Below are 27,705 nucleotides of genomic sequence, written 5' to 3'. Positions count from 1 at the left end.
GTGCTGCTGCCCTGTAGCAAACAATTATTGCTTTTCATCATTAACTTGCCCCTATGAAAACGTTGGCCAGGGTCGGTTTGCTGGCCGGTGCCACTGCTGGCCGCTCTCCCTGCGTGCATGGCATGATGCAGTCGCTCCGGCTTTCTGAAGGGTGCTGGGCAGCCTCATGCAGTGCCTGTGCACACAGGGGCAAGGCTTTCCATTTTAAAACCCGGCCATGTCAGTTATGGCTTAGAAAGGTCTAGTTAACATCTGTGACACCCAGGGACTTGGTAAAATAAACAGTCGTCTTTGGACACTGCTCAGTTATTGCTGGCATTTGGAATAAATTAAGTTCTGCGCTAATGGCTTTAGGCTGAACTTACCAGAGCACAGAAAGACTCTAGTTATGACGCCTGTTGTACAGGCAGAGGTGCGGTCACCATACTGGGTTTTGCATAGATTAATTGGTTGTTTTTTCTTCTTTTAATCCAGCTGGAAGGTTTGCACGAGCCCTTTAAAGGAAGAGGGAGGGACTTTGCAGCAGCTTGGTCTTGTGCACACGCAAGTAAGACAACTGCTAGCTTATGTGATAAAACACTTGCCTGCACATCCCCAAAGGTGTGCCGAGGGACGGTGGCAGGCTGGGGAGCCCAAGTGATAGCCAGCAAGGCTCTGCCAGCCCTGCAAGAGGGTCTCAAAGGAGGGGACACCCTGCCTGCACCCTTTCCGGGGAGCCTGGCCCAGCTGCCCAGGAGACTGGCCAGTAAGGGACTGCCAGGGAGGGAACAGGGCTCTCATGCGTAGTTTACGTTCTCCTCAAAATTCACAGTTGGCCGTGGTGTTCTTGCTGGCATCCACAGCGTTGTCTGAACTGGTGATAAAGGTTTAAAACTAAATTTACCCATCTCTGCTTAGCCGCAGCTCTTGGAGTCCTTGCTGCTGAGAAGCTTCACTGGAGGTTCGTTCTTAATGTTTTCCTTTTGCAAAAGGGAAGGAAAAAAAAGTTATTTACAATCCATTGACCCACTCTAAAGTGTTTCTTGGTGTTTATCTACTTTTGTGGCAGTGAAAATAATCATTTAAGACCAGCTGCACACTGGGTTATTATGGCTTCGCATCCTTCCTTGTGTATTAAGTAAGAATTGCCACAACGCTTGCATTAGGAATTCATTGCAATTTGTCTGCAAAGTCCGCCACACTGATTGGGAGGTATTCTCAGTGCTGCCCCAGGAGAAACAGAGTTTGCCTGATACTCTTGACAGTGTTTTATAATCATGGCATGCCTTTAAATTTTTCAGTTATTTATTTGCCAGCTGCTCACAGAGACCTACATCACTTCCCCTGAGGATCCTCTTGAATGCCATGCAGCATGACCAGCCCTTCATAGCTGGTTACTTGAGTTCACTGTGAAATCTCAGTAAGTTAAATATTTGATGTGTATTCTCTATTTTTTTTTTTTTTTTTTTTTATCCCAGCCCTCTGCTGTCCCCTCTTCCCAGCAGTCGCTGGTCAGTGTGGCATTAAGCCTGCAAACCTTTAAGAAGACCTTTTTAAGAAGTCCTAGGCCTTTTTCTGGACTCAGCATTGCTGATGACCTGTAGGAAAACAGAAGAGGCTGGGGGTGCTTTGGGGGAAAATCCAGCACTTTCAGTTGGACAGTTGTGGCACGGTGGCTTTGACTGTACTAACAACAGGCGCAAATGGAAGTCTGTCACCAGGCTTGCGGGTTGAGGTGCTGTGGTGGCATGACGAGTGTTGCTGGTGGCTTGTGAGCCAGTGTTAAAATTTCCCAGTGGAGCAGAGCATTTCTCTAGGAGTGCCAACAGATTAGGCACATCTCGCTCATCAGTCCTCCTCTGAGGACTCAAATGCCATTGTTATTAGAACTGGCTTAATTATGTCTATAGATGAAATAACAATCTGCTAAAAAACAGCATTTGTTAGATAGGTAACAGAAGTCTACTCGATTGATCTTAGTTTCTTATTTATATAATGCATTGAGTGAAGGATTGGCCTCGGCTCATCATCTTTGTACACCTCAAGTTTTGCCTATTGCCCTTATATATCACTTTGCAAATGGATTCGTTGACTTCTTTTGAATTATAAATAAGTGAAACCCAGGTTAATTTATTTTAAAAGAAAGAAAAAAAATCTGAGGTGGCATTATACAGCACATGTCTGTAAGCTGGGGGAACTGATCATATTTTTAATGAAGTTCAAATAATGTGCATTGGTTTTTGTTTGTGGGTGGACTAACAGAAAGTGAGGTGGTGGATTCCAAGCTCCAACAAGCAGAAAACAGTTCATTTAAGAAATGAGGTGGCAAAAGCATCTTTGGCCAATCTGATTCACGGAAACTGTAAATGACTTCAAGTGATAAGTAGAGTGTCTCTTGGAAGGAAAGCAAGCTTGTCTTAGAACTGTATCAATGTTTCACTTGAGTGCATTGATTTTATTATATATTTTTTTTCCTTTGGGAAGAGAATTTTTTAAACATCACCTGGAATGTCTTCTGCCCCAGATTTGTGAATAAATTATGTTCTTCTTAAAGACACTGCAGATGCAAACTGGAGATGTTGCTGCCAGCCTGCTGCAGCCCAGCCTTTGAGGAAGGTCATAGGAAAACCTGCTGATGGCTTGCTTTAATCTCGGGCAAGTCCCTTCATCCCTCTGTCACGGGGCGAGTCCTCGTTGTACCTTTTTGATATTTGCATAGGTGCAGTGAAGCTGTTAGTTGGGGCTTGGATCATTAGAGCATCTCTGGAGGAGGACACTTGATTTGGACCAATAACCTAAAATGCAGTATTGGCTCTAGCATCCCACTGAGAGCTGGAATTGCTCTCACCCCAGCACTGAGGATCACCTCAGAAAGGAAGGTGATCTTTTTCCTTGAAGGAGGAAAAAGGCACGTGCTGCTCTTACTGCTGTAAGGTTTTGCGCAAATCTGCCTTTTTCAGGGGAGGTGACCCTTCTGGTCCCCTGCTGAGGCGTGAGGGTAGTCATCTTGAGAGTCTGCAACTGCAAAGTTGTCTCCTTTTCTCTAAAACAAAGACCTACACAAAGCCAAGAAGCTGCTGTGCTTATAGTAGTAAATATTTATAGAGCCTTGTTCACCTGAGCTATTTAAAGCAATTTACCTGAGATCTTAATATGTTTAAAGGGAGAGCCCAAGAGTAGCATGAAATGTTTCTCCCTTGTCTTTCTACCTTTTCCAATGCGACTTCCAGTTCCATTTATCTGCTTGCCTACTGCCTCCTCCGTTGTGTTTTCAGAGTGCTGCTGGTGGTGCAGATGCAGTTTAGGGTCTTGGCGGAGCGGAGGGATGCCTTTGCTGAGCCGTGAATTCCCAAGAGGAAGGGGGACTGACAGCCTGATACAAAGTAGTATCAAATGCTGGAAGAAAATTGTCATTTCTCTTGGAGGGGTTTTACTTCTTCTGTTCACATCAGGTGTAATCTTGTGGGTGAAATTTTTAACTAAGCTAAGGTTGGGTGTGGAGTTTTCAGGTCACATTGATGCAAAGTGTGCTGTGCTCTGCATGAGTAATTTGGAAGAGGTCAGAGTTTCCTATAACACATCCTGTGTATTCCCATGGGAAAATGGCTTGCTTTCTTACGTTTTCCTTATACCGACTAGCAAAAGAAATAAAGGTTTGGAATTCCCTGGAGTCTTGCCCGGGAGCGTGAAACCAGGCTCTGTGGAGGGGAATCAGTTGTCTGACATCAGGCTTGGTAACAGCAGATTGCTTTGTAGAGCACCCTGTGCCAGGTCGGCTCGCTGCTCGAGAAGTGGGGTTGAGATGGCGTCAGCGTAAGTAGGAGTCTAAAGCGGGACTGGAAAAATAGCAGAGGAGTCGACCTGAATGCTAAATTAGAGAGAACAGCCCAGACTTGTTTTCCAAGCCTCATTCATTTTGTTGCACCATGCTAGATATTGGTCAAGAAAGAGATCACTTGATATAAAATAAGCTTTAAACGAGACTGTTTTCTTTTCCCCCAGTGCTGCGTGCCCTGCGGGCCAGGCGGGGTGGCGGAGGCAGCTGCTGGCGACGAGTGGGCTGGTTTGCTGGTGTCGGCTGGTTTGCTGGTGCTGCGCGCGCCGCAGGAGCATCGCGTGGGGTTTGTAGCAGCGCATCCCTTCCAGGGGATCAAAGCACGCTCTGGCAGAGAATAAATGTCAGTCTCGAAATGAGCTGTACTTGGCTGCAAGCAGAGGTGATGCTCAGGTGGGGAAAACCCTCTCAACTACAGAAATTAAATTTTAAAAACTTCCCTTAACTTATTGGTGTCTGAGCTGCCTGAAATGAAAAGGCAGGCGAGCAGCCCTGGTGCGGCTCGGCCACGGCAGGCTCTGCCAGCGGCTGTCACGCTGCCAGCAGCCTCTGTGCAATGGTGGCATCTAGTGGCTGCTGCGGCCGGCGGGGCTGTGACCCTCTGTCCCCAGGTCCCTGGGACAAGGGGGAAGCCAAGGCTGAGCTTGAGCTGGAGGCTGGGCCTAGGAAAGCGAGCTGGGCTGCTCTGCTTCCTTGCCAGCTGTAAATGGGGGGACTATGTGTTTGGGCTACAGCTTGGGAAACTGCTGTGTGTCACTGGGACTAAAATAGAAAGGTACCAGCTGTGAGGTGGCCAGTGCTGGCGTTAGCCGCTGTGGTGAGTCCCGCAATTTTAAGGGCATCTGTGATGGATGCAAGTTTTCTAGCACTAGTGAGCTATGGCCATACTGCACAGTAAAGAGAGCGAGCTGCGCTTGTGAGCTGCATTCTGCTCAGAGTGCAAACCAGCTAAGAAAAAAACCAGAACAAAAAAAAAAAAATATGCTGTGTGCAAACTTTAGAGGGAGACCCTTTGACCTGTCCTGATGCACTGAGTGTTTATGCAAGAGGGAAGCTGACATTTTCTCCAAAATGTTGCAGTTGCACAGGTTTTGTCATTATCAGTGAGCCTGTAGGTAGAGTTTGCTCAAAAACTTTTTGTAAATTACTCCCTAGTCCCAATTTGAGTGTATGCAAGTTAAAAAGTGCATTGCTTTCCTCCAACCTGTGTTACCAGATACTGCTTAAATGCTGACTGTAGCCTTCCTCAGGCCGGTTTCGTGGCAGTACTGCAGGGGTGTAATCTTCGGAAAGGCCTTTACCCTTCACCTCCAGCGCTCTGATGCCAAGGAGCGAAGTTCTGCACAAAGACACGGGCTGCCCTGAGGCCAGGCAGCGAAACCAGTTCACTGGCAGCTGTCTGGAAATGTGAAGAGATAGATTTGGTACTTTCCTTTCTCTGTGCTTTTGCATTTAGCATTTGACCTCAAGTGTGGTGGGCAGCAGGTGCCTGGAGAGTCTGCCAGAACTGCTCCATCGTGGTGAGCTCTATTAATTTCCCACGCAAGCTGGGAATCCCTGCCATCCCTCCCTGTCCCCTGGGAAAGGATATCTGCAGGGGCAAGTACAACCATGCACCTTGTGCTTATTCCCTCCATCTCGCATACCTTCTCTTCTGACCAAAGGCATCACTATGAAGGATATGAAGGACTTCTACTTTGCCTATTTATTTTCCCTGAGCATCTTTGGAGTGAGGAGCAGTTGGACCAGGAGCTCAGGAAGTTTTCCAGTGCTGTTTTCTGTTGGTTGCCTGCTTTGGTCATGGCCATATTGTTCTGCCCAAAGACTGGCGTTGCTCTAGTTTAAAGTATGTGGTATAGTTTCAGATGGGCATGGAGGGAATGGGTATTTAAAGCATTGCTCTGGTGACTGAGTCGTGTATTTGCGACAGGGAACCCACGTTCCTCACATTGGGGATGTAGCCTGGGCAGTTTGCGAGTGTGGAGCCTAACGAAGGCATTTCTGGGTTTGTGTGTTTGGTGTTTCAATTAACGAGTTTTCTTCTCTTTCCAGTCAAGCTGAACCTCTCTCACTTTTAAAAGCTGATAGTCAAGTGATTATTTCACCTCGACGGTGGCATTTTTGGAAGCACTTGGCCTCTGTGCCCTGAAAACTGTCTCAATTCCCCCTCCTCAGTGCTTTCATGCAACTGCTCCATCCATGTGCTTGGGCTGCTGGCACAGAGGATGCTGAGGGCTTCCTGCTTGCAGGGAGCTCTTCTGCCTAAGGAGTGGAGCACAGTCTCTGGGGGTTTTGCTGCTGAAACAGGGCAGTGGGCTTAATTAGCCCTTTCCCTAACGGCCCATCAGCCTGTGCCAGGGGATGATCCTGGTTCAGGATCTGGGGGCGAGATGTCTGGATGCTCCCTCCTGGCTGCAGAGCAGGCTTTCTCCCACTACAGCTTGCCATCCCTGGGGACGAGGGAGATTTATGTCCGCCTGAAAATAAATACAGATCATTCACTTATCTCTGGAGGAACATAAAATGTAAACTGCCTATTTTCTGTGATAAAGCACTGGAAATAGTTTGAATTTAAGATAATTATCTTTATTGCTTTTTATAGCACCCTGTGAAGGCTGAAATCTAATTTGTTTTTCACTAACAGGCAGCTCCTGCTGATGACTCATAAAAATCCATTTGCTTTATTGACAAACTTGTCTGTTTGGTTATCAGGGCAGTATTCTTGCAGGAGAAGGCAAATACAGGACGTAACACAGTGGTGGGTTTTTAATATAGATTCAAAGTTTGATATCTATTGGCAAGAGGAAAAAATAAAGTTGATCTAATCAGAGTGAAGTGACTCTGCTTTATTAAAGACAATTGTAAATTAGTTTATGCTTTAGTGGGTGTGCAATAATGGTGTACGATGCTTTGTTTAAGCAACTTCAATACACTTGAAGCTTATTAACTGGAGCTTGTGGACACCTGGTGCCCCTTGGCCGTTCCGGAGCCCAGGCTTTGGGGGAAGAGGTGGAAGGTATGGTCATGCCTCTTCCCTCCTGTGCCTGGGGCCACGGGGAGTGGTGTGTTTGGCTCAGTTTGGACACGTTGCTTGCAAGTGGAGTTGCCCCTTTTTTAAACTTCTCTGAATGTGAGACAGGCTCCCAGTTTTTAACAAACTCTTTGTGTATCTGAAGATGTTGGGCACCCCTTGTGCGAACGAGTTGCTTGTCAGCACAGCCTGGTGTTGCGGTTTGGAGGGTCTTCTGCTGCTCTGGTCCTGTGGCTCTATGAAAAGCAGTCGTCTGTGCTTCCATCTCAGCCCTTGATAAAGGGGGAGTGCTTTCTGCCTTATCTGACCCTGTATGATGCACACCTGAGAGCTGCTCAGAAGAAGAAACAGCATTGCCTGGACAGGCTTTCAGTATCGCCCACCTCCCAAAATGTCCTTTGATTGTTTTAGGCAGTGATGTTTCTTGAGAGATGGTGTGTCTGCAGGCTGACTTAGCAGACGTGCTTCTAAATTGCTCGTCTCTCTGGCTCGTCCCCCAAAAGTCTGTAATGTAACACTGTCACTTGGGATAATGCTACAGACCACTGAATCTCCTACAGCTCGAGTCCTAGCGTGTTTTATCCAACAATGGAGAAGTAAGAAGCAATCTAGGGGTTAACTATATTTTTAGGGAGGAGGGATAGAGCTTCACAAGAGTAGTCTTTGCCTTAAAGCAGAGGTCTATTTCTATGAAGTCTCTGTAGCCCTCCACAAACATGCAGTAGAGCAAGGGGAAGAAAACATCACTTTCTGTAAACATGAAATGATAGATCTGGCTAGGCAGAGCAGATTTCTTGTCCATCTCTGAAGACCTGCTCAGTGTTTGCTCAGCTTTTTATTGGTTTCCTTTCAGGAATTGACTACAAGACCACTACTATCTTGTTGGACGGCAGAAGGGTCAAGCTGGAACTGTGGTGAGTGTTTCTGAGCTGCTTTGGCTGTGAGCGCAGGACCAGTGAGCAGGGGCTGTGGTGCTGCTAGTGGGATGTGGTACTGAGCTGTGGAGAGCGCAGAGCATCCCCAGGCATGCGGTGAGGCTTGCTCTCTGTTCTTATCAGTGAGTTAGTCTAGCAAACCAGACCTCTTTCCATTGATTGAGTAGCACAAACAGCATACTGTTCTTTGCTGGAATAGTCCGACTTCAGTCTTTCTCTGTCATACCTGACCATGTTCCCATACAGCTCTCAAATCACTGAGGGAACAGTACTATTTTGGAAGCAATACTGGATTTTCCTGAAATCCTAGGATGAGAAATATAAACAAAAGAATAGGAAAGGAGGACAAGAAAAATGTGTGAAGCCCTTAGTCCCTACAGAAGCTGGGTATTTCTCAAAGACTTGAGTAGAAAATAAAAACAAGAGCAGTGAATAGACCTCAGAGTTATTTTCAGAGTATGGTAAACCCCTGGAGAGCAGGACTTACTGGAGTGACCTGACACTGGGATGGAGATGGGACAACACTGCATGGGAGGGGTGATCCCTGCCTTATCTGCCAGCACCAGAGAGAGATCTGGAGTCCTTCTGGCCAAGCTGTGTCTGAGGTTTAACCTGCTGAGAAGCTGACACAGCAATCCTGTAGGTGAGAGAAGAAGGATAGGTAGCCTGCCCCTATTCTGGGTTTCACTCAGATCCAGTAGGGAATGACACAGACCCTAAAACATGAAGTTAAATAGTCCCTTTACCAATGCTTGTGACAAGTAACAGGAGTATTAGCAATCTGTGTGAATTGTTAGATAGGAATGAACACCATGTTCTCAGCCTCAGTGACTGACTCTAGCAGTGTATGGTTCTGTGGTTTAATTATACCCCTGCTCTCTGAAGCTGAATGTCTTCATTTTTCTTACAAAAGAACAGAAGCAGCTAATTTATCTCTTCTAGCTTGTATGTTTATATGTGCCACTTACGTTCTTCTGTCTCTCGTAAGATGTCTGTTTTAATGCTCCAGCCCCAAATGTGTAGTTACTGCTTCCCTCTTGAAACCCTCTCCTTTTTATACTGTAATTCTTGAGCTGGAGAACTAGCACAGGACCTGAAAAGGTGGTAGCATCAGTTTATGATGCTTTAGTGTAATCTTTTACCATTACTTTCTTCATGCAACCCAATATCTGATTGTTGGGGGAGAAGGAGGTGTAAGCACAGACTGTTAGATTGATGTCCAGGACCAATAATATGATCTTTGAAGGCTTTATATCTGAAAGAATGACTGTCCTGAACTTGAGGTTAATGCTCTTTTCATATAACTGGTGCAAATCTGGGGCTGAGGGATTCATCAGGCTTCTCAGTGGTCATTAATGTGTCTTTTATCCTGGCCTAGTGAATAGATATGACAAACATCATAACATGTCTCTGATTACCCTGATGCATTTTAGTATATACTGGTTAAATCAGTGTGCTGGGCTTTGGCTTACTGTCCCAGATGTTCCCGCAGGCACTGAGAGGTGCTGGTAATGTAGTCAGACTTATTTATACCACGTCAAGAGTTGCCATCAGGACAAATGATAGTGACTGAATAGCCCCTTATTGTTGCAGTGGGCTAGAAACACTGTCCCCTAGTCCTGTTCCTGAGCTCTCTGTAGGGTATGATCGACCAAGTCTGTCAGAGATCTGGGCATAAAGATACTTCCTTTCATTTTTGGTTAAAATGTGTTTGGAAAAATAAGTGAAACTAGACAGTGCAAGACAATTTCTCATATCTTGAGCTGTTATGTTCATTCTACGATAGGTCAGCTGTTCTCCATGACTAGAAGAGATCTGCAGTCTCCCTCTTTGAACTCCCATGGACTATGGGGAACTAGAGAGAAAATCCTTTGCCCAAGGGAGTAAAATGACTTACATCCTTATACATCATAAGCTAGTACTGAAGCTGAGTGGTTTTGGTTTGTACCTTCTCCATGGGAAGCACGATGACAGCAAGGACCTCTGGAGTGTGTCTGACTGTAACCAAAGGTGGTGATGCACACACCAATTCTCCCCCCAAAACACCATGCAGAGCGATGTGGGTACTACACGTATTCTAAAGATCTAATAAGATCAACACTGATTTTTATTTATATTTGTTTCGGTCCAACAGGAGATACGCAGTATGGGATTCAATTCTCCAAGTTTCATAGCTGTAACTTTTCTTTGTTGCAGGGACACATCAGGGCAAGGAAGATTTTGCACCATTTTCAGATCCTACTCTAGAGGAGCCCAGGTAAGTGCTGTTCTCAGTGCTTCGATGGGGCACACTTGCTTTTCCTTTAGGCTGTAAAAATCTTTCATGCCACAGTAAAGAGCTCTGAAGAGGAATGCATCAAGCATCAAAAGCATGGGATCTATGTAAATGCCAAGAGGGGCTGCATGTTATCTTGCTGCCTGGTATTCTGTTTTTATGAAATGGTGGAAGAGAGGGGAGTAAATGACAGACTTTCCTAGACTCTTACAGAAAAGGTCTGTTACAGACTATATTCAGTATTAGCTTCTAGAAAAGGGCTGAGAAGATGGCGTTATAGAGGACAAGGCAATTCTAGCTCTGGATCTGCCTTAGCTTTAATGTGGGAGCTCATACTTTCTGAGGTTTGTCAAAATTGTTTAAATATGACATTGGCTTTCCCAGTGGAGTTCTTCCAGTCTGTGTTGTCTTCAAGTCAGTTCCAAAAATAGGGTGGCTCCTACTTGCATGTTTGAAGCAGACTTGAAACTAGAGCAGCTCAATTGGATCGTAAAGTACCTTACTTAAAACATGAGACAGAGCATTACATTTTGAGTTTCTCCTTTGGGCCCTGCTCCAGAATAGCATCTAGATTCTGAACAGCAGAAAAATCTTGTGGTCCTCTGAAAAACTGCAGTTAGTTAATAGAGCTTTCTTACTGTTTTATTGTAGTCCTTTTAGTAATGTGATAGGATCCCTCCAGGATAAAGTCTCCCTAAGCTAAATGAAATACTGTATTTTTCCTTTTGTTTCCAACTTGGAAAACTTGGGAGAAAATTCCTCCTCTCTTAGACACTAAGAGTCAGAAGCTATATATCAACCTCCTGACTGTGCCACTATCCTGGCAGCTTCCCAGCCTTTGGGAAACTTTGCCACTTTTATTCAACCTCTTGCCATTACTGCTCTTGGCTTTTTGCTCCTTGTGGCTGTAGACTTTTGCTTTGCTAACTGGCAAAATCCGTCATGCTCTCTTTCCCTAAGACTTCCTGCAAATTCACTTGTGCTGTACGCATGAGAGCACTTTGCCTGGGGTGTGCTGTTGATATCTCCTCTGGTGTCATGTTTATTCTTGTTTGTGCAATCTCTGGGGTTGTGGATGCTTTGAGGCAGCTCCTTTGAAGCGGAGGCCAATTTCCTGGTGCTTGCAGAAGTGCAAGGCAAGAAGTGTTGGGGTGTGCCTTCTGCAGTGGGAGAGTACGGGATCTCCCGTTCGCATGCTCAGTCCCATGTGATTGAGTTTATCTTCAAGCTTCCCTTTGCCCTTACTACACTTGAGAAAAGTCTAGAGCTTCAATCCTAGTATAACCTGTGGGCTTGACATCATATCACTTCCCTTACCAGTTTAAAGGATCGGAATCAGTCAGTGTGGTTTTCTGATAACCACATAACTTAGCTTTGGTCAGTCTTTTTCTGAGACCTGGCTGTGTCAGATGCCCAGATCAAACTGGTAATAGAAAGCAGCAAGCTTCCCAACTAATGTGTCCAGAAATATCATTTGAGAGCTTTTACCCCTGTCTGCAGCGTGACCTGCTTTTCCAGACTGCTGTACAGAAGACTTTCTCCCCTTCGTGTAGACTGTGAGCTCCTCAGAGCAAGTGCTGCGTCTCCACAAGTCTGCACCCAGCAGAGCCTGCACCCACATGCCAGAACTCGTAGCTGCTGCCACCATATAGCGAACTGGGGCAGACAGGAAAGGTGAAAAAAGTAGCGATAAGAATACTTGAACTGGATGGAGAGACAGGTACACATCTGTCTAGAAACTGGAACCGTAAGGCACTTGCACAGTGCATCCTTTGGGTTCCTGTAGCCTGTTTTCCCTAGACGCTAGTGTTTACAGTGGATGCCATAAAGTATTGTGTATCTGGCTGACCTTAAGTTTGAAATTGAAGATTGCTTTCATCTACCTTTCTCAAAATGAAGTTCTTGACCTTCTTTGCTTTGGAGGCAGTGTCTTGCCCTTTTGCTGTATTTATCGGTATTGCTTTAGGAACTCTCACCTGAACATCTGCAAGGCTTGCCTTTATCCATCTTATCTGCTTACCCCTTCCAAGGAGTCTTTCTGAGAGACAATAAACCTCATCAGCCAGGCAGAGGGATCTTTAATGCGAGTGCTTTATTGCTGAATGCTGGGGTATGGAGCTTACTTGCGCAGCAAGGTGTAGCTTACACCTTTTCCTCAAGGCCTGCATTCTGCTTGTGCAATAAATGCCTATTCCAAAATACTGTTGTGATGCCTTAATCCTGATCTGCCAAAATAGTCAACCCTTACCCTTCAAAACAACAAAACAGCCCTAAATAGCAAGCCTGCCCAGTAGGAGGAGGGGTAGTTCCCAAGTGAAATAGCTCCACTGCCATCTGAAAGTGTTCATGAAATAAGCACAGTGAAAAGTGGGTGCTTCTTGAAGACTAATGACTAAAGTCCTTGTACAGTCTTTTCCAGGTAGCTTGGAGTAGAACTTAGATTGGTTCCAGCATCAAGTGATTGGCTGCCATGTGGCAATGCAGCAAAATTCCTGTATTAGCAGGAGTACAGATATTGTCTCTCTCAAATAACTCACCACATCTTTCAATGGAAGAGGAAAGTATCTTAATTTAAACTCTTAATGGTTAACTAAAGCAAGAGGACTGTTTGTTTTGAATAACAAATGCCTGTATGACTGTGAGAATGGACTTCAACACCTCCAGTTGTTTTCGCTGTGCAGAAGCTAACTTCTTCTGGCATAGCCTTAGCATAAAGGCAATTTAACCCAGTGTATTCTCAGGGGAAAAGAGAGAAAATGCTCACAAGTCCTGTTATTTCTTCAAAATGTAGCTAATGCTGCGTGCTGTACTGACTTCTCTGCTTCAGCTCTCTGCTTTCCTCTCTTGGTATCATCAGACTTCAAGACTTCTGCTGTAGGAAGCCTGATGCAAAACCAGTCGGAGGCAAGAGAAACAGCTTTGTGAACCTAACAAGCCAAAAGCACAGGAAGATTTAATGCAGCAGAGGAGAGAGATGCCAGGGTGGGGAAAGCACTGTTTAAAATGGAGTGTGATATTTGTACAAGAACAGCTTGGTATAAACTGGCCACGAGCAGCTTCTTGCTGAATATTAGCAGCGGGTTCTCAATGAGTAGAGGACTGAGACTCTGAACTGCACTTCCCTTAAGGAGCACAAGGGGAGCTTGAAGAATGAGTTTCCAAAGAGGACTTTGACAGGTTAGCTGTGAGAGCAGGAGGCTGGTCTCAGCAACCTGGCAGCCCTTACAGGGGTGTCTGAAAACAGGGTGAGTCTATCTGAATAGCCAGTGCTTAAGAGAATACTTGGTATGAAAAGTGCCTTCAAGTAAGGGAAGCACACCCAACTTTCCCCCATGCGCACCTGACTTCCCCCCCCCTTTTAATTTCTCAAGTGTAGTGATAAGAATTGAATCTTCTGAAGTAAACCCTGGAAAGGTTGCAAAGTGGAAAAACAGTCTCCAAATAGGGAGCAGACCTTCTCAGCAGTTTTCCTTTCCTTCCCCCCAGCACAGCCTCATGCATTGCTCAGTCTGGACTTCAGGCTAGTCCCTCCCCAAAGGACTCTTCTTGAGCACCTCAATGCCTTCCCCAATTTAGACTCTGCACCACTTGCCTGAATACATAGCCATGTGGCTTTCATATTCAGGAGGAACTTCTTCCTCTTGAAAACTTCTGAAGTAAAATAGCTTCACTGTCCTTGATGAGCTGGCTTCAGATGAGGACCAGTCCCTTCTTTCATCCAAGGCAGACCAGCTGCTTTTGCCTCAGGATTTGCTTTGAGGATCACAGATCTGTCTTGCTTTCCTTCTCTGCCTAGCTGATCTCATTAGGCATGCAATATGGTCTTTGGCTCAAAGTGGAGGTTTGTGGCATACTGGTATGCCTGGGATCCCCTCTTGTTTCTTGCCTGGGGTTTGAGTTTCCCTTCTATCACAGCTGCTTTCATCATCCCTTCCCTCATAAGGTCCGTTGAGCCAGCAAGTCCTGACCACATTGCTTCAGGGTCTCACTTTGGGGCAAACGAGGAGCAATCGTGTCTGGGATAGCAGAGCACTGGCCTCTAGGCACTGGTAGGGCAGGGAGAGTGTGCAAGCCACGTCATGGTGACTGCAGGGCCAGGGGTGGGTAGAGGTGGAAACCCAGTAGTGTTGCAACCTGCAGAACAAACCTGGGGAGTCTGGAGCTTGCTGTATTGCAGGAGGATTTTTATATTAATTGTTGCAGCATAGCATATGGTGAAAGGCATTTGGTGATGCTTAGAGGTGCTTCAGAAATCTTTGATTTTGCTCTTGGACTTCTGTTCTTTGGCTTTTTCTAGTTGGTTATAAGTTCTCAATCATACCGACAGCAGAGCTGGCACGCTGATCTTAACTGTTGTGTGCAGCTGTGGCTCTTCTGGCTGCTGTGAGCAAATGCTAGCTATTCCAAGAGTCATCATGGAGGGGAGAAAGAGGGTTGTGGTGGCACTTTCTGATCTAGCGAGGAAGAAGCAGTGCCAGTATCATTCCTGATGTCCTCATGTGCCAGTGGAAATGTGGCTTGCCAATTCTTCCCAGACAGTGTGATACAGAAGGTCCTTCATGAATAGTTTTAGACCATCTACAGGAAGCCATAAACAACATTGACAAATGCTCCCATCTTACAGCAAAGCTGTAGCCCTAACAGAATAATGAGTTGAGTTCTGCTTAGGCAGGTGATTTGAGTAGTTGCTGTTTCTCCTGTTCAGGGCGTCTTAGTATGCAGGAAGGTGGTGGCTTTTCTGGCAGCTCAGCAGACTGAGATGCAGACTTTGCTCTACCTTACGGCTTGCTTGATTGCTGCAAATACCTTACCTGCCTTGGGTCATTTTGATGGGGTTGTCCAGCTGCTGGAGGAGTCTGCCCTACCTGCCAAAAAGTTTATCAAAAGCTTGGTGATAAATAACCCCCCTGCAGCGTGTTATGCTGTTGGGAAATGGTTTGGCAGCAGGATGTAATTGCCCATGAGCCAAGGTTTGAGGTGCCAGCTGGAAAGCCATGACCAACCGTAGCTCCGAAAGAGCAGGCAAGAGAGACAAAGTGTTCTGGTTGCCGTCAGTGCTGCATCTTTTGTTTATGGTTTACTTTGTCCTGTGGGCCAGAGAAATGCAGTCTGAGCGGTCTTCCAGCCTTCTTCAGCAATAGCTTTTTTCCGTCGATGGAGAATACCAGCGAGTGACGCTTTCCTGGCCACCCTGTCATCTGCCTACACTGCACCAAGCTGAGGTCTTCGGCAGTTGTGCGAGCACTTGCTTCCTCCCAGCAGTGTTCTTGTGTGCTTGTGCAAGTGGCTGGAGATCCAGCTCCTAAAGCATATGAGAAGCTTCTTTGGAGGAGTCTGCTTTGCGGTAACGGGTGAGCATGCTGCTTCTCTCTCACTTTTAAAAGCTTATTGTTTATCAGCCTGGTCTAAACCTGCAGCAAGCAGAGAGAGATGATACTTCAAACCTGCTGCCCCCCCCCTTGGTTATGTGGACAGATTTTTGTGTAAGCTCCTGCTGAAAAGAAGTTTGGGTTTTGGCAGAGTAAGTGTCTACGTGTGCGGCTAGATACAATAACAGATGATCTCTCTGTGTTCCTTGTTCTTTACACAACGTACTCATGTGGAAATTTCTGTTGCTGGTATGCTTACGGTTGTGCCAATCCCAGTAGTGTGGAACTAAAACAGAGTGGAAAGGAACTTTGAAAATCAATTGTGAAAAGCCCTGAGACAGGTCTCGGGATGAGTCTAGTTGTCTTCCACCTCACATGGAAGCCTGTAGGCAGGTTGAGGAGAAAAAGAAGAAAGGCTGTTGGAGGGTTGGTGAGGGGTGCAGAATACCCTTGATTTGAGAACCTGAGTATGCAGCTTTTCACTTCATGCTGTGGGAACCTGGGGTGCATAACACTTACAAAGGTGCTTTGTGAAACTAAAAATTGAGAAGTATGGAGATATTACGGTGTTGACAGCCATCTAGGCACTTAGAGAACAATTTAGGCTGCAAATGGGAAACTGTTCATTTGTCTAGTTGAGTAAATTAAAATTCTGTGCACATTATTCCAAAGGAGACTTTTAAAAAAAAAAAAAAAAAAGAAGACAGATCTTACTTGGAACTGTCTGCAGAGATGGAGCCAGCTCCCTGTCTGTGTGCATGTCTGTGTACTGTTCTCTCTAGGGGAGAAAATGGTAATGACAAACTGTATTTGGGATGTGTGCTCTAGAAACGTGGTGTCTGGAGCGTGCCAGTGCTACTTGGAAGAAGTACGAGGTTATCTGGCAGCACCATGAGCTGGCCAGAGGTTTTTAAGACTGCTTCCTCCATCTTCTGCTGAGTTACAGTAAGCTGGTCTTAATGCCCATGCTGGGGAGGATGAGGACAGAAGCAAGGCATTAGACAGCTTGGCCTTGATGTCTTCTGACCTTTTGGAAGCTTTCCTCGACAATCTTAACTGTAAATGTGCATGCATGGAGCTGTGTTATGACTTGGAGGGTAAGCTGGCAGACAGTGTGTTGCATTTAGAAATCATGGTCTTGACCTTCCACTAGGCTCCTGAGAACTTGGGTCTGCATTTTTGCTGATGTTTTATCCTTATTCATATTTAAAGACGATCCAGGCTGTGGCTGCCAGCAAGCTTAAAAACTCTCTCCTCCTAGAGCATATTTCTGGCAGAAGCAGTCTTCACAAACTAGATCTTGGGTCTGTTTCTCTTGGCTAAAGGAATTTGTCGATCCAGAAATAAAAGAAGTAGACTTCATTTAACTTGCTGGCAGTTTGTCTTGGAAGGGGGTCATCAAACTTTTTGCTTTGTTATTTCCTGACTCTCACTCATTCACACGTGCGGCCTTGGAAGCTAGAAGTCAAAACAAACATAAGAAAAATGAGAGAGAAAAAAAAAAAAGAAAAGAAAGCTCAGAGTCTCTTCCCTCCAAAAAGGGAGGAGTGTCTGTCTGTGTCTGTCCCGTCCCCGTCCCCCTCCAAAAAAAAGGCACTTAAAATGTGATGTATCTGGTAGTAGGTATTTGTTTGATTGGGTTCTTGAAAAGCAGTATCTTTGGTTTTGTGGAATTTTTTAATTATGGAAAATCATTAGTTCCTCCTTCCTTTTTCCTGCCTAAACCTAGGAGAAACTGATTCTCTTCTCCTCCAAAACAAAAACAACCTCCAATTCTTTTTGAGTATGAAGTTTTCTGATTGTTCTAAAAATGGCACTGCAAAAATTTACGGAGTCTAGGCGTGAGGTCCAGACTTTCCTTGGAGGAAACTGAAGATGCATGTGCCCCCTGCGCCAAATACTTCTGCAATTATGAAAACTCATTGTCAGGTCCCTCAGAACAACCAAACTTTGAAGGGCTCGCTCTTCATGTTGGACTGTCAAACATGAAAAGCAACCCACCATGCAAGACTTGCCTTTTGTACTCTCTCTCCTTCTTTTTTTGTACAGTTGGGCCTTTCTGCAAATGGTACACACACAGATGCTTAGATGTTGGAGGGTCAGCAAGGACAGAAAAAGCAAGCTTTTCCTGGAGAGCAACTGCCTGGGGTGGAAGAGCTGTGCAAGGAGGTTGGGGTTGAAGCGCAAGAATCAAATTGTTCTAAGCGAGACTTTTAAAAATTAAGACATTGGGCAGGCTTTTTGAGAGGTGCTTATTCTGAAAGAGCTGTGAGAGAAAGGCAAACGACGTCGAGGCACACCCAGCATACTCGGAGAAAGGCTGCTTTTCCAAGTGGGGGGAACACTTCAAGTGTCAGCTCAAGATAGGACTTTATTATAAGGATTCAAGTGCCTTTGTTGCTCAGATGTCTTGGCATTTATCATGCCCGTGTGCTCCAGATCTCATGCTGATGATTGTTTTTTCATAAACTTGAGGTATATCATGTACATGGCTTCTGTACAGGCTTCCCCCAGTTCATCACGGGCTTTGGTAGCAGCAAATATTGTAAAGCTGTGTTTCAGGAGGACTGGGTAATTTGTGTTTCCCATCTGTGTAGTGGATCTTCCATTTCAATGAATTAAAGGAGCAACTCCACTGGTATGTGAGGGTGCTTGATGGTCTCTGACTTGTACCATGTCAGCTCACTCCTTCACTGTGCTGTATTTAGGCATCTCCTAGGGAGGACTAGGCTGCCAGCTGAGACTTTCCTTTGCCAACTTGAGATCTCTTTTGCTTGCGCTGGGGACTTGCCGTAGGGACGGCTGTTCCTGGAGGACACCCCTGACTCAGAGAAGACTGGTTCTGCTGAGCGTGCTGCTAAATGATCTGTAATCCTGGAGTCTAGCTCGGGCTGGTTTGTTTTGCCTTTAGCTTAGTCTTACTGTTACTGGGTTACCTTTCACTCAGCACGGCGTTCCCAGCTGGGGTGCCTCCTCTCACAGGGCGAGATCATCTGTTCCTCTGTAGTTCCCGTTTCGGGGCATCTTCAACTGCAATTCTGTGAAGTAATCTTGAAGTGCCTGTTGTCACTTGAAATGTCCTTGATTGCAAAGAAGAGAGTGACAAGAAGTCAGAAAAATCACGGGAGAGTTGCGGGAAGGCTGCTGCTTAAGACAATTCTCTAAATGCTGTATGTGCCCAACCGGTACTGAGAGGCAGCTCCTGATATGTTGACTTTTGTGCCTGCAGGGCCGTGCATAGCCTACTTTCCTTGTGTCTGTCCTCAGAAATGCTTTGATTCAAAAAAAGCTCACTTGGTAGGAGTTGCTGCAGACCAGAATGGTGGCCAGCAGTCTGGTCGTGGTCCTGCATGCTGCTAGCTGAGCTCAGGGTGAGGGGGGAGACTCTCTGAGGTGCTGCTCCATGTCATCGCAGCTGCAGGCACAAGCTTCCCTGACGTGAGTTGTGCCTGTCCTGGTTGCCAGCATCGTTGTGCTGCACCTTGAGAGGTGACTGGGAAGTGAGTTGTGGATGTGGGTTGGTGTTCAGGGAAGATGGAAGTGGGCCTGAGGATGCTGTAGGTACCTATTGCCAGAAGAAAGGGCCTGGGGGAACGTCTTACAGCAAGACCTTTGATCTGACCCTCTGGGGTTTGCCAGTAGCGCTGTACTATGTTCGTTCTCTGCCAGTGCAGCAGTGACAATTAACAACACCGGCTGCCTTCAGCAAAGCCCAGCGTGGATCCTGGTCATGAGGTCTCAGTCCTGCAGAGATGCTGTGTTGCTTATTGGCATCACCCAACTTTTTCTTTGCCAGCAAAGAGGCGACAGAATGAGACAGGTTCTGGAGAGGGAAAACATGCTGAAAACATGCGTCATGAACTTTGTCATGTTCTGCTACCATCCTACCACTGAATGCAGCTGGTTCTGTGTAAGGGGAAAAGAAAAAGACTGTTTCTGCCTCAGTGAGTTTGTATCAGATTTGTTGCAGAAGGAGGGTGTGTTTTGTTCCTCCAGCTACACAGTCACCAAGGCAGTTCCTCCTCCTGCGTAGAGACTGTTGCTTTGGAAATGATCTGGTGGATGTTCAAGCCAAATCAGGAGTAAAACTTTCCCTAATAGTCTGGGACTGAGTTATTACAGACCTGGTGTCTCAATTTTTGCCCTAGCAAGTGTACAAATAGTGCAGCTGGAGCAATGTTCTCTCTCTTGGCCTTTTGGTTTCTGCATATGGAGGTGGTTTTTCAGGTGTGTCTCCCTTTCATTTTGCCTACTATGAAACTTCTTGATTGCTCCTGATTTTCTTCCACCAGGGAATTCTGTTGGTGTATGACATCACTAATCGCTGGTCCTTTGATGGGATAGACCGATGGATAAAGGAAATAGATGAGGTAAGTTGAATGGAAGAACACATGCAGTGCTCTATAGCAAAAATCTGGGGAGGTATCACCTGAGGTGCCACCTCTGATACGGGGACAAGAATGGCTCTGCTGTGGAGAGGAAATGATGGCAGTCCACTAATAAGCAAGGAGACAAGTGCCTGCCCTCCACCTCTGTATAAATCCAGAGTAGTAGGAAAGGGCTTGGGAATGGTCAAGAAAGATAGGAAGCTTCCCTCTAAATCAGACTGTGGCAGGGATAAATTAGTCTTACTTGTCATGTAGGAGTCCCCCTTGGTCACAGAGCAGTTTCTATTTCTTTGCCCTTCACTGCTGTTGCCGGTAAGAAGAATGCTGGGTGTAGGCTGTCCTTGCTAAGGACAAGCCATGATTTCTCCACTTTTTTCCTTGTTTAAGCATGCCCCAGGTGTCCCTCGGATCCTGGTGGGAAACAGGCTTCACCTCGCCTTCAAGCGGCAAGTGCCAACAGAGCAAGCCCGGGCTTACGCGGAGAAGAACTGCATGACGTTTTTTGAAGTCAGCCCCCTGTGCAACTTCAACGTCATAGAGTCCTTTACGGAGTTGTCCCGTATCGTCCTCATGCGGCATGGCATGGAGAAGATCTGGAGACCCAACAGAGGTCAGTAGCGAGGGAGATGCTCCATACGGGGAAGGCACGAGAGCTGGCTGGGCTGAAATGGAGGGATAGGACTGACTGCCTAGGTGGGAGGTGTGTTTATTAGTAAGTGTGCGATCTGAAAGCACCTGACATGGTGAAATGCCTCAGGTTGGACAAGCTGAAGCTGAGCCACAGCAAGCTGCCTGCACGCCTGCAGGAACACAGCAGGCAGCGGTGTGAGACGGGCAGCTCCAGAGGGCAGTTCAGCATGTCTAGGATCTGAATTGCTCCAGGGCATCCTACACCTCTCCACTTATTCTGGATGAGGATGAGGGCAATTAAGCTCACAACTTGAAAGTACTTCAATCAAATGGCTGTGTGGGATGAATCCAGGCATAAGCACCTCTGTCCTTACCCTTGCCTGAGCCTGTCTCTCCTGTTTTGGAGGGATGTGGAAGCAGAGTGAGCCCAAGGAGCTGAAAGGGACTAAATCACATCCCTGCTGTTGGTGTGCAGCAGTGGGCTGGGGTATTCCATATATCCAGGCACATGTGCTGCAGTGTGGCAAACTGCAAGCAGATTCCACATTATATCTCAGCCTGTTGCATTTGAAGCAAAATAGTCCTGGGTCCTGCGTTCCTGGGTGGAGGTAGCAGTGTGCCCCACTGGCAGTCTGAGCAGCAGGAGACTTGCACTCCTGAGGCGACCCGCCTTCATATGGATCCTCAGCTCCTGCTCACGAGGGAGGGAAAATCCTGTTTGCCAGCCCCAGTCACCAAATTGTCTGCCTGGGCTCCTGCCCCTTCCCTGGCTGCCAGGTCATCCATCGTGGACGGATGGCGAGCAGGAGGAGCTGCATGGCATTCGCAGACCTCTCCTGAACCTCCTCCGGAGGCAGGACTTGTACCTGCTGGCTGCCTGCTTGGGAATAGGGGCTGCCTGCTTGGGAAAGGCAGCGTGGCTTTCGCGGCAGGCTGGAGGTGAAAGCGTGCCCTCGTGTGGCTGCTTGCTGGGAAATCCTCTCCAAGTAGACTTCCCAGAGCAGGCTCACATGATGTACACTGAACTAAGAGGACACGGGGAAGCCTGAAAGGGCAGTCTTCTTCTGGCTTGGTGGGATCTCTGTTGCTGCAGATCTTCTGCAGAGAGCCAGCCCTGTGGCTGCTGCTCTCTTAATAGGTCCCAAGTGAGACTGTCCTGCTTCGGGGCTTGCTGACCCTGTTGCCTCCTTCCCTGGGCACATCCTTCTGGTTGCCAAACGACGGCCTGAGAAGCCAAGTGTCTGGCAGGAATGTGAGCAAGGCACTGCTGCAGAGAGAAGGGGTGGCAGTGTCTAAGCCCTGTGTTGACACCAAAGCTGGTGTCTCACAAACCACTAACCTCCAACAGCAGAGCTTACCTGGGGTTTCCTAAGTTTTTGTCCTAACTAATCTGCTTTCTATTCAAGGCGCCTATGCAATCATTATTAACGCCTCTCCCCAAAGGAGCAGGAACTGCGCAGCATAAGGAATAGTTGTGGGGAGAAGGCAGCCCTTGAAATCTCTTGGCCTTTGACCGTCTTGTCTTTTCTCCCACCAGTGTTCAGCTTACAGGACCTGTGCTGCCGAGCCATCGTTTCCTGCACCCCAGTCCACCTCATCGACAAGCTGCCGTTGCCCGTCACCATCAAGAGTCACCTGAAATCCTTCTCGATGGCCAACGGGATGAACGCGGTGATGATGCATGGCCGGTCGTATTCCTTGGCCAGCAGTGGGGGTGGGAGCAGCAGCAAAGGTAACAGCTTGAAGAGATCCAAATCAATTCGTCCGCCCCAGAGCCCCCCACAGAACTGCTCACGCAACAACTGCAAGATCTCTTAGCAGGATGGACGTGCCGTGAGCTTCTAACGTATCCACACCCACCCACCGATGTACAGCTGTTTGCACACTTAACCCTTTTCGACTGGATCCTTTCGGATGGGCCGCGGTTGCTTTTCCGATGGCACGCACAAGCGTTAGGAATGGGCTCACGTTTTGGCTTCGCATAGGAAGCGTGGTGCCGGCTGGATCTCACAGCGCTGGCGGGGAGAGGACTCTGCCAAGTGACCCTCCAAGAATGCTTTGGGCTTTGCCTCTTGGCCTGGGGTGGAAAATTCAGCAGCTGCTGGGTTGGGGAGGGGGGAAGGGGAAAAAAAGCTCATCCAGTCTCAATGGAGAAATGGATTTAATGGAAGATTGAGAGGCTTAAGGGAGTAGGCAAGGAGAGTCTCTGCTGCAACTTTAACTCTTGGACTCCTGAACAGATTGCTGGTGCAATAGTGATCATTGGATGTAGAAAAAAAAGAAATGGGGACAGGGGACTAATGACAGTTTTCACCAGGATGTTAACCTGCTGTTGCCAAAAAAAAAAAAAAAAAAAAAAAAAAAGAAAACAAGGCAAGGGGAGGGAAGCAGTCTGCTTGCCTTCTTCATTTATTTATGTAAATATTATACATATATATATATCACTTGTTTTTTAAGGTTTTTTTTAAGAAGCAGTCAGGGAAAATTTTATGCAGCCATGTAAATACAAGCACTGGATTAACTTTCCCAGTGTCAGCAAAGGGGAGAAGTGGAGGATTTTCTGATGAAAATATACAGATGCTTTAAGAGACTTTCAATCCCCACCAGGGCTTGTGCTGTTTTTTTTTTAAATACTACGTATGCAGAAGGAAAGAACGATTTGTGTGTAACATACCCCAAGCTGCTCTATTCTGATCATTCGCTAAAACTTGTGAGTGCTGAAGGCAGGGTAGGACGTAAGTGGATCGAGGGGCAGAGCGGAGAGGCCAGGGTCTCAGGGTTTGTTTTCGGCAGGCAGGACGAAGAGACAGCTCTGAGGTCAGACTGATGCCTTGCTTGCTTCGCGCCTTCTGATCCATGGCTGATGGGGGACTGAGGAGCAGAAGGTAGAAGCATCACACCTAAAGCAGAGGAAGAACGCTGAATTTTGTCCCTTATTGCTGCAAAACCTCGGCCGTCGCTTCCAGAGCCCTCCATCTGCGATGCCATCCCGCGTGACAGCCCTGCAATCCTGGCTGCTTCTTGCTTTGCTTTTCCAAGGACATTCTGCCTGAGCTAGCGTTGCTGTGGCTTCTCCTAGATGAAAGTGGGGAAAGGACACAAGCAGCTTTTCCCACTGGAGCGTGAAGGAGCCAGGGACTGGGAAGGTGAAAGAGGTTTGTGTGGGGAAACAGTGGACCCCAGCCCCCAGGTCCCATTGTGGCAAATGCGCTCGGCTCTTGTGGCAGCACTAGGAAACTGGGAAAGCAAACTGCTTTGCTCTGTAGGACCGCTCCTGGATTTTAGAGGGGCGTGCGTGCTCAGCGGCAAGAGCTTGAGATGTGCATGTGCTGTGGGAGAAGATCTGTCAAGCAAGGGCATGCGCTTCCCTGGCTTTGCCCCATGGCTGATGTGTGCTGGAAATTCACCTGGAAACTTAGAAATAACACCTAGCCCTTATTCCAAAAGCTAAGCAGGTCTTGGCAGTGGGACTAAGCTATGTTGACAGATTCTCATAGGCGGCCAGGACGTGTAGATTTTGAGTAGCATAGTAGAAAGTGAACTGCTTTTGCTTTTGCTGGGCCGGTCTCCTCAGTGAGGAGACCAGCCGGTACAGTGCTGCCATCTTCCTCCTGGTTGTTAGCAACTCCTCAAGGCCTGGGCTTGCTCTTCTCCCCCCACGCCCCAGAGCAGCTTGTTGCATTGCATGGGCAGAATGAAGCCGCAGCGGCTCCTGCGCGGCCGACGGACCCGCTTTGTTCAGGCAGCGTAAAGGGGCGCATCCCTCCACGGGGGACATCTCCTTCCCCTTGCTTCTGAGCCGACCTGGGAGGTGAAGGAGCCTTCCCCCTCCCCACCCTGCAGAACAAAATACAATACAGGGGTAGGTCTCTTGGCTCATCTCTAGCGTGCTTTATTGCCCAGCTCAAATGAGCGAGGAGAGAATTAAACCCCAGGCAGATGGAGGGGGGAGAAGAATCCTTTGTAGTGGTGATTTGGCTCAAGAGCAAAGGCGCAGCCGAGCTCGGCGCGGTGGCGCGAAGGCCAGGGGATTTCGAGAACCTGTCTGGGATGGCTGGCACCTGTTTCCCATCACTTAACACACAGCAGAAGACAATCGCTGGCTCAGCAGCCTGGGGATATACAGCCAACAGGTGATCGGCACCGCAAAAGGCGACTTCTCCTGGAAAAACATCATCTGGGCACCGCGGGGTCCCTTTGCCGGGCTGCTCCCGGGCACCGGTGTGTGGGTTGAAGAGGAACGAAGGTTTCCTTTCTGAAATCACAAAGCTGCTGCATGTCTAGAAAAACTTGATGTACCTCTGCTTGGTTTGGCTTTGCCACGTGTGACACCTCCCCATGCCTTTTTCCCTGCAGTTGATTTTCCACCCCTACCCCCCCCCCCCCAAGGTCTCAACAGATCCAGTCTCCAGTGAGGATGAAAGATTTACTTAGAGGAATTGCTCAGCAAAAAACTTTTTTTTTTTTTTAATAATTTAAAAGGAAAAGATTCTTGCATCTGATGTCAACACTAGTCTGTAGCTGCTCTCCAACACTTGTACCATTCCTGAGTTGTTTTTTTTGGACTATCCTTTTATTTTTTTATTCCTTTGTACAGTCAATGTTGTTCAACTGATTATACATGGTTTTGTTTTGTATAAATTAAAGTCTTTTTTTTGTTTTGAACTACCAGTTGAAAGGTGGAGAAGTTCTATTAATTTTTGCATGGGCTGGGAAAAGGTTGGAGTGAAAAGGTGGTAGTTTTGCTCGAAACTGGGGATTTGGGGCTGCTTGCGGTGCAGGTGTGTATTGCCACTTCCAGGTCATCCACAAAATAACTCCTTATATGTTTTCTGGGGAGTCTTAGAAGTCATGATTCCTGGCTCTGGTGGCTTTTTGCCCTTCTCTATACATGCAGAAGCTAAATCTGTTCTTATTAAAGTCTTGATTCTCACAGAATTGCTGGGGTTTGGGTGGCGGAGCTCTAAGAAAACACAGACTAGTCTACAACACATTCAGTATTGTAGGAGGCTGTAGGAAGCCAGGCTCCTCACCAGCTTGCGTGGGGTTGTGCGCAATCCTTGGTACAGGGGGATGGGTTTTGCAAGTACAGTCGAAGCCTTAAATTGCCTCTTTGGGTCCCGGTAATCCTGGGGAGCGAGGACTTGAGGGCTGCGGCAGCTTTCACCCTTCCTACCCAGACTGGAACAAGCGGAAAGTCAGCCTGCGATAAATGGGACTTTGAAATGGAGATGATGCCGCAGGGAGCTCGGAGCATCCGTGTCACATTGGGCTGTCCCTGGGGTTGGTGTTGGGAGGCATTGGCTGGGGCCAGGAGCCCCAAAGAAGGGGGGTTTGCTCATGGGGCGGAGGGAAACTTCTCCTTGCCTGATCCTTTTCTCTCTTGCTCCCAGCCCACCTCCCCTTGACCTCCCTTTTCCCCTGCCTGCTCGCTTCCCTAGGATCAGATTTTCCACTTCGTACCAGACTGGCCATGCTTGTTTTAACAGCTTAAGTAGTAATTGCTGGGGCTGGGAGGGGGCAGGGGGGAAATGAGATAGTGTCTGCAGCCTGGAAAACCCTGGAGCTAAGGTGAAAGCCTGGTCAGGGAAGAGTCGTGGAGACTTTTTTTTTTTTTTTCCTTTTCAGGGGGGTTCTGGAAGTGTCTGTTCCCTCTCGCCAGCAGAGCTGAAACAAAGGCTGTGTGTGGTTTCAGGTGGGGTACGGACAGCCGGAGCCCATTATGCTGGAGCAGCAGGGGCTGCCTTTGCTGCAGCTGTCTCTGCTTGGGAAGAGCAGGGCAAGAAAACACGCTGCACAGCCTGAACATCGGGGGAAAGGCTAGAAGAGCTTTAGGGGTCCCTGTTCCTTGGAGAAAGAGGAGGGAGCAGGTTGCTCTGGGCTGATTCAGGTCTCTCCTAGTTGAATGTGTTTCTCTGAACCCACCTTCCTAATTTTAGGGTGTCTTGGGTTGGTCCCGCTGTCCCCTGTGGGGTTGTACCATGCAGGCTGTGAAGAAATGGTGACCTTCATCTGACTGTACCCCAGATCCTTGAAAATAAGGATGCACCTACCCATGGGTGCATTGATGGGACAGGAGTGCTCCCTGGGTGCAGGGTGTTATCGGGGCAGGGGGACACATGGTGCTGTGCCCTTCCCTCCAGGACAAGGTGCTGAGCTGCTTCCTGTGCTCCCTTGTCTTGAAGGGAGAGGATCAGCCATAAAACACATCCATGCCTGGGATCTTTGAAAGCAACCCCCCAAAAACCCCTGTTTTGGTGTGCAGCGGGTGCTTGGACACGCGGAGGCGAACAGTTTGGGAAAGACTGAAGTTATGGCTGCTTTAAGCCATTAGATGGTGAAAGTCTGTCGTGGGCTTGGTCCAGGGTGGGGAGAGTTGCTTTTTTTTTTCCATCTTCTGCTGAAGAAGCACTAGAAGAGGCCGGGCAGGGGTGCCCAGGCATGGGTGAGGGTGTCAAGTCGTTGGGAGCTGCATTTCCAACCACACGGCATCCGGCATCCCTCCGGCTGGCCTCGCGCTGCTGAGGCAAAAGTTCCCGGCAGGCGCTTGTCCCGGCCTCGCCGCTTTTGATCTCGGTGACGTGGGGATGAGGTATCTCGGGGTCTGGTGTGACACATGGGTCACCCCTCAGGGACTGCTTCTCTGGCTCTGGAGAGGGGCCACTGGGGCAGGAGTCAACCCAAACCCCAGCACCGGCATCTTCTTAGACCATGTTGCTGTGACCACGTGGACCCCGGTGTGGGGATGGGCGAAAGCTGGACTCCGGATATTCTCCCCCCGTCCTGCACCGGCACCCTCGGAAGGACCCTGGGGCACGCTGAAGTGGCTCTATGCCCCCAGACGGCATCCTTGGGGAGCGAGGTGCCATGACAGCCTGCCACGCTGCCTCCCAGCAGGACCGAGGAGCGTTTGGGTGTTGGGGATCTCCACGCCTAACGCTGCTGCAGGCAGCCGATGGCTGGGGGCGGCCGGGTGGATTCGGGGGGCTCCGGGCTGCTGGGGCAGGCAGGGTACGGGCCCTGGCAGCTCCCAGGCCAGGCCGTCCTGATGCAATTCCCTGTTTGCAAAACACCTCATCAACCTCCCCGTGAGCGTCCCGGGGCAGCGTAACCTCCCCTCCACATCCAGGGCCAGCCAGACCCTTGGGCATCTGCTTGGCCGTGAAACCGGGGACCTTGGGCACGGCCATGGGACACGCTCCAGCTCTCCACACGTGGTCACGGCAAGTTGATGTCTAGACCTGACCGTGATTTGGGATTTCA

General features: G+C 48.0%; 1 protein-coding gene across 1 annotated transcript in view; it reads left to right on the top strand.

Annotated features, from left to right (window-relative positions):
- RAB40C (RAB40C, member RAS oncogene family) overlaps positions 1-25,113 on the top strand; it is a 38,859-nt gene extending 13,746 nt beyond the window's left edge. Inside the window, exons 3-7 of the mRNA XM_075018284.1 lie at positions 7,699-7,759; positions 9,977-10,037; positions 19,717-19,794; positions 20,200-20,422; positions 21,980-25,113. Of these exons, the coding sequence (XP_074874385.1) occupies positions 7,699-7,759; positions 9,977-10,037; positions 19,717-19,794; positions 20,200-20,422; positions 21,980-22,260 (704 nt within the window). The 3' untranslated portion in view covers positions 22,261-25,113. The remainder of the gene's footprint in view (positions 1-7,698; positions 7,760-9,976; positions 10,038-19,716; positions 19,795-20,199; positions 20,423-21,979) is intronic.
- Positions 25,114-27,705: the final 2,592 nt, after the last annotated feature.

The sequence above is a fragment of the Buteo buteo genome, chromosome 29 (assembly GCF_964188355.1).
Source record: "Buteo buteo chromosome 29, bButBut1.hap1.1, whole genome shotgun sequence".
Taxonomy (NCBI): domain Eukaryota; kingdom Metazoa; phylum Chordata; class Aves; order Accipitriformes; family Accipitridae; genus Buteo; species Buteo buteo.
This window is presented reverse-complemented; position numbering and strand designations above follow the sequence as displayed.